Source organism: Cyphomyrmex costatus, unplaced genomic scaffold (genome assembly GCF_001594065.2).
Source record: "Cyphomyrmex costatus isolate MS0001 unplaced genomic scaffold, Ccosl1.0 scaffold332, whole genome shotgun sequence".
NCBI classification, from domain to species: Eukaryota; Metazoa; Arthropoda; class Insecta; order Hymenoptera; family Formicidae; genus Cyphomyrmex; species Cyphomyrmex costatus.
The window spans coordinates 727,035-739,650 of NW_017277473.1; the positions used below are offsets into that span (position 1 = coordinate 727,035).

General features: G+C 30.9%; 1 protein-coding gene across 1 annotated transcript; it reads right to left on the reverse strand.

The window, feature by feature from the left end:
• Positions 1-333: 333 nt before the first annotated feature.
• On the reverse strand, positions 334-9,459 carry Sos (Son of sevenless). The gene is made up of 20 exons (XM_018542478.1): positions 9,352-9,459; positions 8,517-8,780; positions 8,328-8,411; positions 8,153-8,233; positions 5,435-5,584; positions 5,151-5,359; positions 4,898-5,081; positions 4,560-4,806; positions 4,248-4,481; positions 3,806-4,169; positions 3,542-3,731; positions 3,219-3,455; positions 2,653-2,808; positions 2,372-2,554; positions 2,181-2,298; positions 1,814-2,100; positions 1,517-1,733; positions 1,144-1,448; positions 573-801; positions 334-494 (listed from the first exon to the last, which is right to left on the reverse strand). Exons 1-20 carry the CDS (start codon positions 9,457-9,459, stop codon positions 403-405), a joined length of 3,939 nt encoding a protein of 1,312 aa, XP_018397980.1. The 3' UTR covers positions 334-402.
• Between the last annotated feature and the right edge of the window lie 3,157 nt (positions 9,460-12,616).

A 12,616-nucleotide genomic window follows, 5' to 3' on the forward strand; every position in this document is an offset into this window, starting at 1 on the left:
AGGGGGTCAAAATAAAGCTGGTGCCTCCCCTTAAGGAAATATATTCGTCAGATGATAGTTCTTCGAGTAGAAAAAATTTAAGCTTTTAACTTTTTTCCGATTTTAGTACAAAATTCATTGCACCAATACCCTATTTTGCGTCTACTTCAATCCTGTGAAAGGATTTTTTATTCTGTTCGATAAATTGGAAGATTTATATTGATCTGCAATGTCCTCACGATTTAGTCATTCCAGCATCCTCTTAATGATTTTTTTATTTGAAATTCATTAATTTATTATAGGCATTGTTTTTTTAATTTGTGCAACAAGAAAAATTTTAGCTTTACTCACCGAATTGACTAAGCTGTAACTGTAAATGTTTGTTCCAACAAGGTAAAAAAATAAAACTAGGAAAGACAACACTTAGCTAGGTCCAGGAGGAGCACTGAAATTAAACATGGTAGTAGGTGGACGTCCAGGTAAAGGTTTTGGTGGTAACTTCGGTGTCACTGATCCTAAAACATAATAATATGAAAATAAATATCCATCCTATATAAATATATATGAATGTGCAAACAGATATAAAATCTCACCGTTAGGCTGCGTTGGTGGAAGTTTTGTAGGGCTAGGACTATTGAAAGACATATGTCTCCGTGGATGAACAACACAGCCTGTACAGCCTGTATTTTCTAACGTAGAATTACGGCGCGTCAGTAATGCCGAACTACTTGAATTTAGAGTTGCTGGAAGTCGTGGCGGTAACGGCGGTGGAGAGATATCATCTCTCGGAGGAAGAATTGGTCTGTTTGAAACTTGTTTTACCTACATTTGATGAAGCAAATTTTTCACTTTCTTGAAGAAAATTACAATAACATATTGTCCTATTTATTATGAAGTTCAATGCAAAATATTTCTATTCTAAAATAATATAAGTTTGAAAATCTTATATCTTCCAATATGACAAGTAATGATAAAATAGTAAATTAGTAAATACAGATATTGAATAAAATAAATATAATTTAATTAAAAAATTTTTTTTCGAAACAGTTTCTTTACAGAGAATTTAAATTCACAATATTTTTAAATTTCATAAAAATTGAATTAGAACAATAACACGATTTAAAAACTTTTTAACTTAGATAAGTCTTAATCTTAAAATCTTACTTGTTGTGGTGATTCGCTACATGAATTTTCTCGTCGTTTAGATGGTATTCTAGGTGGTAGAGGTGGTGGACATTGGTTAGGAGGTATATCGGGCGATGACGGCGTTGGTATTGCACTGGGGCTTCCACCTGGCAACGGTAGACACGTTGGAGTACTTGTCATGTTTATAGTGCTGGCATTAAAGGTGAAATGATTACTTTGATGAGTAAAGGCAGGACCAGGCGATTGAGGGCTACTTGACGAAGGAATCGAAAGCGCCGATATGCTGACAGATGGACTAGGTGATGCCGGAAGTGGCAAATTTGCTATAGAAAGACAATGAGTTTTACATTAATAATTATTGTTGATATACGATTTAAGTGTAGATACATACCAAACATAACAGGCGCAAAAACGCTGTGATCCACTATATGTGGAATCGTGCTTTGTGGTCCATGTGGAGGTGTTTCTGGTAATTCGTGGGAAAGCGTATCCGCTGAAGAATCATGTAATCTTACGTTGGATGTTACCACGTGCAACGGAGCTGGTAATCTTCCGCTTCTAGCTTTGATTCCTGGCGATTTCAAGTTTAATTCTGGCCATTTACGCGGCTGTTGCAAAAATTTAAGAAAATGCAAAAATCTAACAATTTTTATACATTATATCATCGTATTAAAAAAAAAATACTCACAAATCGTGGAGGCTGCCTGCATCCTCTTGGTTCTATTTCTAAACTTTTATTATACAAATAATTACTTATATCAGCATCTTTCATACTGGAATCAAAAGGACATAGGTTTTCAAGAAACTGTCTTATTTTAAGCTCCACTGAAAGACAATAGGGTTGATTTTGATATTGTTGTATTTCACCAGTTATTTCTGCTACTTTTCGGCGTTTGCTAAAATTAATAAGCTCCGTTCCCGGTAAATAATCTGAATTTCCTTCTTCAATATGGAGAATATTAGTCAGGTACATTCCTAAGAATGGAGAAAAAGTGTAATTTTTATAATTTTTAATAATAAAAAATTACACATTTTATGTGATGACTAATACTTACCAAAGAATGGTACACAAGGTGGATTAATAGATCTTAATTTCTCTTGATATTTTCGAAAATGATCGTTGTTAAGCTCTCTTGCTTCTTCTAACGCTTTTTCTAATCTTGCATTCAATTGCTGTAAAAATAAATGTAAAAAATAGTTTGATACAAGAAATTTGACTTATTTATGTATTATGAACTGAACGTACTTGAAATGTAAATTTTAATCTGAAAACCGAAGCCGATCCCATAGCACTGACAATAGCCAGAACACCGTTAAAATTATTGAGATCTTGCAGCACCATCATTATTTCGATTGCACGTGACACAATGGCTACTCTCTCATCGAAATTTTCAGCCTCTACTATTGTCTTTTCTAACCATCTTGTGAACTAAAAAATCACGTAGAAATCAAATTAATGTGATATAAAACATAATAAACATTTTGTATTTCACGATATATTTATAATAATTTGAAATAAAAGCTTACATTTGTTGTATGCTTAATCATTTTCAACAAATTCGGTGATGTCTTTTCTTTATCCTTTTTTGTCCATACAGATCCAACTAACTCGGAAGGCTTTACTGTTTTATACAACTCAAACTCTAACAGTGTCAACTGTCTTGCTAATTCGATAGGATGTAACTGTAAATAATATAAGTTATTTTTCAAAAACAATACAAAAAATTAAGTAAATACAAAGGCTATTAAGAGTCAACGCTGTTAGCAGTGCGTAAAAATTTAATCTTAAAATCTATAACATAGATATTATGTCAAACATTTCGATCCTACGTTTCGGATCATCATCAGCGACAATACAATATAAAATTAAACATTACTCAGAGTTGCAAACAATGATGTTGTTCCGCAGTATGTAATATACAACCAATCTGAGGCAAGACTATCACTTCTTCAGGTGAAAGTATGTACATTAGTTCGATTAAGTTATTTTTATATATTTCGGTAACTAATATTGTTATAAATACATTAAAGTATTAGGTATTATTATAAAACAAAAAAAAATAAGAATAAAATCATCTATAATATATAAATACCGTAAGTATTCCATATTCATCCTCAGGAACTTTAAGATGCCACTCAATTGATGGAGGAGATCGTTCGAAACTAAATGTGATAGGTCGTTGTTCTGACGGCTCGCATTTTCTTTGCACAATTTTTATTACTGAATCAACCCATTTCCGCATAGACTTACCACTAACTGTATCTAAAAACAGTTGCAATTTTTCCAAAAGATATCTATCACGTTCAAAATCGTAAAAGTGATGGTCCACCTAAGAAAAATTATGTAAGAAAATAAAACTTAGAATAACTACAATTTTAAGGAAATCTGTAAGCAGAAATTAGAAGATATACTAACCCAATGTCTTAAAACGTTCAAAACTCTAAACTGCACTGGCTGACAAAATTCTTTCCTATATCTTTTCCAATCTTCTCTGACTGTCTTACATACAGAAGGTTTTTCTTCTTCACCATAGACTAATGAAGGATCTGGTATATCGAATCGTTCTATTAGCAAAGCTAATAATTCTTGAGGGGAGCAAAAACTCCTATAAAATAAATCGTTAATAAATAATTTAACATGTAAAAAAAGAGATTAATAAAATACACTATTTTTACTTGCCTGTAAGTAGTAAGGAATGTTCTTACAAAAGCTGGATCAGCATATATATGATAAGTTAATCTTTCTACTAATTTTATCAAAGTTGCACCCTTAATCAAAGGGACACCACCATTTTCTCTGGCCTCCAAAACAATATTTTCTGGACTATCTTGTTCAGCAAATTTATACAAGTGAGATGGGGGTAGCCTCAATGGGTGCTTTCTTTCCTCATCCAAAAGGATACTATCTAAAGTTCTTTCTAACATACTTTTTGTATTCAACATCACTAAATCTGCCATCCAATTATTTTTATCTTCGACAGATTTGGCAACAAGAATAACATTAGGATGGTCCCTTGGTGCAATTTCAAAAGCATTTTTTAATTCTATAAAAATATTTTAATTGTAATATAAGAAATCACAAATGCAATACAAAATTATAATAAAATTATGCATGGGTTTACCTTCGGTATCTTCTCTATCGATGATATCGACTTTTCTAATAAAAAGTCTCTCTTTCAATCGAAGTTCACCTTGATGAGTTGAATGTCCACCGACTGCAACAATACCTGCTGCAACTGTAACACTGACTCTTTTACTACCAGTTGGTTTACACAATACTAATAAACCGTCGAATAGCAAGGCTTTTCTTTCTGTTAATCTCCGTCCATTACTAGCCACCTTTTTCAATGTATCCTCTGTGTAAACATTATCAATATATAATCATCAACAATTATTCGAGTATCGAGAATTAAAAAGATATATTTCTTTGTTACCTCTAATAAATTCATTGCAACACTGCCCAATATCTCGTTGATCCCAACCATCCACAGTCTTTTGTAGTTCACTAGTTTTCTCTAGTGCCGCTTGTCTCCTTGCCCTGCTCTGCATTCGCAAGCCCTTATCCTTTTTTGGAAGACTTGCTACAGATTGCATTAATTCCATTTGTAGTGGTCTCAATAACCCTTGAACTTGTTCTAGAGTTTCGCTATCTTCTGTATTAGATGTGCGTTTGTGTAAAACCTAGGATTTAAAATTACATAAAATAGATTATATATTATAAAGATAATTTGATATATATATACATATATATATGCAACAAATGTAAAACTACCTTTATATAATCAAAATACAGGAAGCAATGCCATATAGGTTGCAATAATAGTTTTGGCAAATAATATTTAACAGCCTCCTTAAAACCATGGCCTGCTGCTCGCAAAGCTGTACTAGCTTCTGATCTTGATAATAAATTTGTTAAAACTTCTCGACTAGCTGAACTATTAATATCTTTTGCATATCTAACAATATAATATAATTAGAATTTTATAATACATATATATACATTGCATAATGTATTAAATATATACTTTATATAAACATCGAACTCTGCTGCCTCTGCTAACTCTTCAAAGCACGAACCAACCGTAGGGGTTTGCTTTTCTTCCGTAATTTCCATTATATCTTCTAAACTGCCGAGTAATGTCATAGTAACTTCATAAATATCTGTAATATTACTGAACAGCGTCTCAAGTTCGCTTTTATCTTGCGATAACTTCGCAATTTCTTCACGAAATACCTAATAATGAAAGCTAATTTTGTAGTTCTTTTTCATAAAATTTCAATTTCATTAACGACATTAATGATGTATTACCTTGATAATCATATGTAAGTCACGGATGTAATGCCGTTCATCATGAATGAGATCTCGAACAGACTCTTCATAAGTCTGCGAAACAACTGCGCCCAAACTGCTTTGCGGACCTTCCGTACAATCATCTTGATAAAACATGTCCATCAGTACCTATAAATATCATTGTGTTAGAAATAATTATTTCTGACATTTTTAAATCCTTGAACATCAATATCAAAAAAAGAAATAATAAATAAAATATATTTAATAGCTAGAATGTTTATCATTCTTGATCAATAACAAAAATAGCCATAATAGCACGAAACACAAAAGTAATTAAAAAAGATTTTTTAAATCATTAAAAATTTTCTATAACAATTTGTACGTGCTGTTCAAATACTTTCTGTCGATATATTTGCGATTCACATAAATATTAAACGCATGCTACAATAATTAGCATAAACATAGTATAAATAATATTCGTATAACAAAATGTTTATTATATATATTAATTCTCTACACTTAAAAGGAATAAAAGCACATAGAGGAGATTACGCAAGTTAAACAAATTATATTTCTTCTACAGTTAATTATAAAAAAAGGGAGAAATATGAAAAAGTTTAAGAGAAAGCTTACTGATGTTTAAATTGCTCTAACGTTTGATGTTGATGCTAAGATATAAATATTCTGCACATGTATAAAATAAATATATTAACAAGCAAGTTCTTTAAACAAGTGAATTATATATTTTTAAAAAATTAATAAGATACACAATATTTGCACACAAAATAATTGAATTACCAAGATATATTATTCATTGAGAATTTTTAAGATTTAACTCTGTATCTGAATATACACTACTAAAAAAAATTAAAGGATCACTTATCCCACCCAGCAAAAATAGGCAAATTTTGAGATAGAATAACTTCGTTAAAAATTATCGTATCGAGATGTTTAGAAAAGCATTTTAAAGCTTTGAAATCTCTACTTTTCAGACCGATACTTCAAAAAATGGTCTTGCTGATGTTTCGTAAAGTTACACAAACATAAATAAAAGTGTATCAAATCAAAAATTTTTTACGAAATTTGCGAAGTTCCACAAAGCCAAGTAAAAATTGTGCACAAGTGCGGTTTACAGAAAGAGTGAATCTTTACCTATAATTAGTTTTTTATTAACTTCTGTATATGGAGTTATTTAACGTTGAAGTAAAAATGACCTTTTTGCTTCAACGTTGAATAACTCGGTAAAAAAATCGTACAGAGGTCGATAAAAAAGCAAATTAAACGTAAAGATTCATTCTTTCGAAAATTGTCAACTGCATTTGTGCACAATTTTTAGTTCGTGCGGTGGAACTACTCAAACTTCGCAAAAAATTTTGAGGTTTGACGCACTTTTATTTATGTTAGTGTAACTTCACAAAATATCAGTAAGACCATTTTTTGAATTACCGGTCTGAAAAGTAGAGATTTCAAGCTTTAAAATGCTTTTTTAAAAATTTCGATACAATGATTTTTTACGAAGTTATTCTATCTCGAAATTTGTTTATTTTTGTAAGGTGGAACAAGTGATCCTTTAATTTTTTTTGAGTAGTGTATTTCCCCTTAATTCTAAAATTTTAAACATTACAAATTTTATTTATGTTTACAAATTGAAAAGAAATAATTTAAAAAAGATTATATGTTGAGCATATCTTGCAACATTATAATTATATATTTTGTTCATTATAAACTATATTATATTTATATTAATTTCTTGCATGTCACAAAAATTACAATGGATGCAATTAGTACAATTGTTTATTAAGCGTGTAGTGCTGAATGCTATCAATGTCAACTTTTCCAATAAATTTTAATGTAAAATATATAATAGAATAAGTTTTTTTAATTGAGAAATAATACAAAAATAAAAATAAAATATAAGACTACATATAACTTTTATGAAAACAATATAAAGATAGCAAAAAAGTATTGTAACACCTTAAATTTTTTCTGTGCAATCATGAGTACGTACCACCTAGAACAGCATGAGCGAAGAATGAACATGGTTGAAGTTGTTATATATTAGTGGAAAGCATGTAACCAAGCATAGAATATATGCAGCCACAATTAGCCTAGTGTGTGTAGCTAGTTTTGAAATTCATTAGTGCACTACCTATTGCTAGTAGTAGATATTTTAAATTTAGAACAAATTACAATTTTGGTTTTTTTTTTTACCAAACTAAAACTAGAGAATTTCTAATACATTTTAATATAAATTAAGCAAATGTGATATAATAAAAAAAAAACTTGAATCTAAAAATGACAAATCATAAGCTATTACTAGCAAGGTCTCACATTTTTCCTACTGTATTTACTGCATATTTAATGCAATATAGTTCCACTCGTTTTAATTTTTCATTTTCTGTATACAAGCCTCGTGATCTATATATACCATTGTGTGTGTGTGTTTATTTTATAAGACTGATTCGATATATAAAGTAGCACATGATAAAACTATATTAATATCATGATATACTTACACAACATCTATACATATATATTACGTGTGTATATTACATTGTGTATATTGTAATATTCACAATTTAAATATGAAAATATATGTATACGTATGTATATATGTGGATAAACTCAAATCAGTCTTAAAATGTAAATAGTAAGACATGATACAGAGTATATGTTAATTAAAGTGCAGTACAGAGATACAACACAAATTATACATTTGTACAAACAATGTCTTACCATATCCGCGTACATCGCGACCCTTATATCTTCACACGAAATTTCTACATGGCGAATATTCTTCACATAATTTCCAGCTAGCTGAAACGAAAGTAATCTTAAATTCTCAAACAATTCTTTTCAAATAGAACCAAGTGAGAACCTAGAACCGTTTAATATTTAGAATATTACCAACCTTCAAAATATCAGCAGAAATATATTCCAAAACTCCGACTACAAATAAGCTAACTTGTGAATCAATTTTGTGCTGTAATACTTCCTATTAAAAAAATATATTATATAATCAAACTGTTTTGATACATAAGATCCTTGAATGTTAAAATTTGCATATAAATGTGTGAATAAAGTGACATATAGTATGTACCTTTTGTAATAATTGATGAATCTTATCAACTGGTAGTACTAATGGCGACTTCTTTTTTCCCTTTTCTAAAGCGTCTCTTGCGTCACGAAGAGCCCATCTATCAATGGGTGTAGGAAATGTCCGTCTTACTCTTTCCTCTACATCTTGAGGAGTCTGAGGCGGCGGATGACCACAAAGCATGCCTAGCATTCTTAAAATTAAACTCTCCACATAGTCTAAGGCATCTTGCCGAGCTTCAAGACTAGGATGTACTTGTTCTAGTACCTATAAAATAATATTTTTTTGGTTAAAACTATATCTATAACGTGTCTACAACATATTATTATTACTATCACATATTACATATCACTAACCAAAGATATATAAGATTATATCATAAAATATAACACTTTGGAACAGACAAGTTGGCAAAAGAATCGACAGTCAGAGAATAGAGATAGACGCGTGAGTACGATATAAAAAAATCCACCAATCGCTGATGTTGACAGGAAAGCATTTGAGAAATCATATGGTGGCCGCGCACGGCGATGACGTCGGTCAGTGTCGTTGATCGATCCAGCCTCGACGTAAAATCATTGGGACGAAAAATGATCGAGCGTTGGTGCGAACAAAACATGAGGGGAAGAGACGGGGATGAAAAGGTGGAGGGGATAGAACGGGATAGTAGAAGACAAGAAAGCAAAGTATACAAGACGGGGAGAAAGGGAAAGAGGGAGAGGGAGAGAGTGTGAGATGAGGGGAGAGAGGGGGGAGGGGAGGGAGAGAGCGGGGGAGGGAGAGAGGGATGGATGAAGCGACAAGGAGCGGAGCAGAATCGGAGTAGCGAAAGATGTACCTTGCGCAGGGAGTTGACAAACACTCCCTTCCACTTGGCAGCGTTCTCCTCTTTCTGAAAATCGTAGCCCGATGGCTCGCCCACCGCTGACGCCGGCGACGAAAACATTTCACCGAATGCTTGAGAATCACTCACGCTTGTCTCTAAGAAAAGTTCGTAGGATTTTCAAAGAGCATCGTCTGCTGAGCAATCACGAGTAAATTGGCCAAGATCGGCCGTCCGTGGTTCGGTACGGCACGACTCCTTAGGACGCGGACATCTTCGACTTGCTCTGGCAATACGATGCTTTCGTTGCTTTCGATTAAGCCACTCTTATCTATTGTATCCGCACGCTGCTACTTGCGTTCCACGCGCTCATCGCTCCCGACAGCGTCATAGAGGCCGAGACCGTGACCGAGGCAAGAGTCGGAGAACTCCGGCACTCCAGCATTTTACACGCCCTTTATGCCGTGATTTTTTCTAGAATGCGTAATGAACACCTACGTTAACATCACCGACCCAACTCGAACCGACTGGAAACTATTGGAAACTGAACTAAACCCGACTGACTGAACTCACTGAACTGAGCCTATGATGGCCGCGATACAATCGCGTTCGGTGAATTTATCGATAAATGGGAGTAAAGGGATGGGCAGTTGGTTCGATCGATCGATTACCTCACCGATGTTTTCAAATTCGGCCAATCGTACGTCACTATTCCTTCTTGTCCTGCATTATAGAATTTTTAGACTTTCTAGACTTTCATGGAGATATGTCGTAAAGCCGGAATCAGACTACGCATTAAAAATTGAGATTAGAAATTGAAAGATTAAAATTTGGCCAACCAAAATAGTAGAAGCTAAAATTCCTTTATTCTCATTGGTCAAATTTCAATTTTATCTTCAATCTCAATCTTCAATGCATAGCAGAGAGAAGCCTGAGAGCGGCCATGCCCGGGATTTAGCTGCAACTTTATTTTGAAGCGCCTCTATGTCCACAAAACATGGACATTGAACTATGTAGCCAATGTCCACGATCGTGTCGGTAATGTCCATGATTTTTTGGTTCGAATCTTCCCTAAGTCCATTATTATCGATTCGTTAGACAAATAAAGACAGACAATCAATCGATTGTCGTTTGCTCATCCTTAATTTAAAAGATACAAGAAAATTAAGTTTCGGTATCGAATTAAAAAATTGATTTTTTTCTTCATGCATTCGTTTGCTCATCGTTAGTTTGCTCATAAATCTTTTGAACTAAGGGTGAGCAAACGAAAATTCCAACTGAGAATTCGTGAATAAACGATCAGCAAACAAATGCATAAAGAAAAGAATCGATTTTATAATACTGGGAGGCCAGCTTCACACGGGTGAAGAGCGAACAGTCACCGCTCATCTCACCATGGCTCGTGTAGATAGGTACAGCTATGTACCTTAGCTCTACTGGTCATTTCTTTTTAAAACGTATTCGTAATAAATATTAAATAATATAAAATGTTGTTCCTAAGATTTCAAAAACTCAAAATATTAAATTAGAAATATAAGTCAGAAAATTTTTTTATTTTTAAATAATAAATAATATTAAATAACTGCTCAATCTTTTTTTTTATTTAATTATATTAAAAATAAATGATCATGTGAGTAGCTTGTAACGTAAAATCATATATTAAAAAATAATTTTCTTTTATCTTTTCTATATCAAGAAAATGACAGTTTGAAAACACTATCATTTCCACATCACCTTGCGGTAGATAGTATGATGCGTTTTTTTTATAGTGGTTTCCCCATTAGGCCTAATCCACTTCTCATATATTACCCTTTTATATTATTTTTTCAGAGGATGTTATTAAAGATTTTAGGATGTTTTTTGAATACGTTTTTCAATAAACATAAGATGTGTTGAACATTTTTGAGATATTATACCATTATATCTTTTTTTCATTATACCTTTCACAGAGTGAAAGTAAGGATAAGGAATAATAAATAATAAACAATATATGCACAAAAATAAAATAATCAAATAAATTAATAAATAATTATTTTTTAAAATAAATAAATATATATTTTTATTAAAAAGTTAAAACATTTAAAATTATTTATTTAATAACAAAGAAATAATAAAAATTAAGAATTTACTTATTCATAAATAAATTATAAATTAAAATTAATACAATGTTGCTTATGTAATATTATTTAAAGTATTTATGTAATACAAGTTTAAAAATACTTTTAACTTATAAGAACATTTTTCTTTAATTATTTTACTGATTTAAAAAATATTATAACCTTGACATTGTAATATTAGAATTTTTTAATATCATAAAAATTTACATTAAAAAAAAGTAAATACTGTACTTTTTAAAAGTAAATACTATAAGTAATATGTAAAGGCTCAAAATGATTTAAAATTAAGTAATAATAAATAATGCCTATATGAATCGACACACACAGTGTGACACAATTTATTGGAATTGTATAAATCATAATTAAATAATATGTAAAGACTCAAAACGATATAAAACTTTAATATTATTAAGTACCTTTATGTTATTATTTTTTATTTAAAAAGTAAAAGGAATTATTTATATATTTCTTTATATACATAATTTTTAATTTGTTTATTATCACGTTGACTACCAAGATAAACTTTTAATGCTTCCCAAGAATGTACTCTTGAAAAAGCAACATAAATCATTTAGCAAAAACGAGCTAAAGAGGCCCTCCACCACCTCCGCCGATTTTATCAGCGGTCCTCTTTTCTTTATAAATTATACTTATACTCGTAAAAAACGGACCATCGTAACAACAGCCTGTTTTTGCGGATAATTGTTATTTTACATTTATATTTTTTATTTTCTTTATTTTTCTTTATTTGTTATATACTCGTACATCTTGAATACAATATTTAATGCTATCTTTGGATATAATACTTTATTCAATTTAATACATTAATAATTATAATATTTGTACAATAACTATGTGAATATTACAATGACAGTGACAATATATAAGAATAATAATATTTACAATCATAATATATACAATATAAATGCTGTCAAAATACATGAAAAATTATATTAAGAGAGAACATAATTAAAAAATTACATTATTATATATATAATAAAATGGGATTACACGAAAATACGTACAAGAACACATAACTTTATCAAATGTATGGTTTCTAGATACATACAAATAAAATTTATTATATATCGTTATATACACTAACAGTCTAATTAACGTATGATATAATTTATTAGTATATTTGTACAAATTACAAAAATTAA

Excerpts from the sequence above, each read along its gene's own strand:
- Sos (XM_018542478.1), bottom strand. The coding sequence starts at position 9,459 with ATGTTTTCGTCGCCGGCGTCAGCGGTGGGCGAGCCATCGGGCTACGAT. Across the intron at positions 5,585-8,152 it reads TCGCGATGTACGCGGATATG|GTACTGATGGACATGTTTTA; the intron begins GTAAGACATTGT and ends TGATATTTATAG. Across the intron at positions 3,456-3,541 it reads TGAACGTTTTAAGACATTGG|GTGGACCATCACTTTTACGA; the intron begins GTTAGTATATCT and ends AATTTTTCTTAG.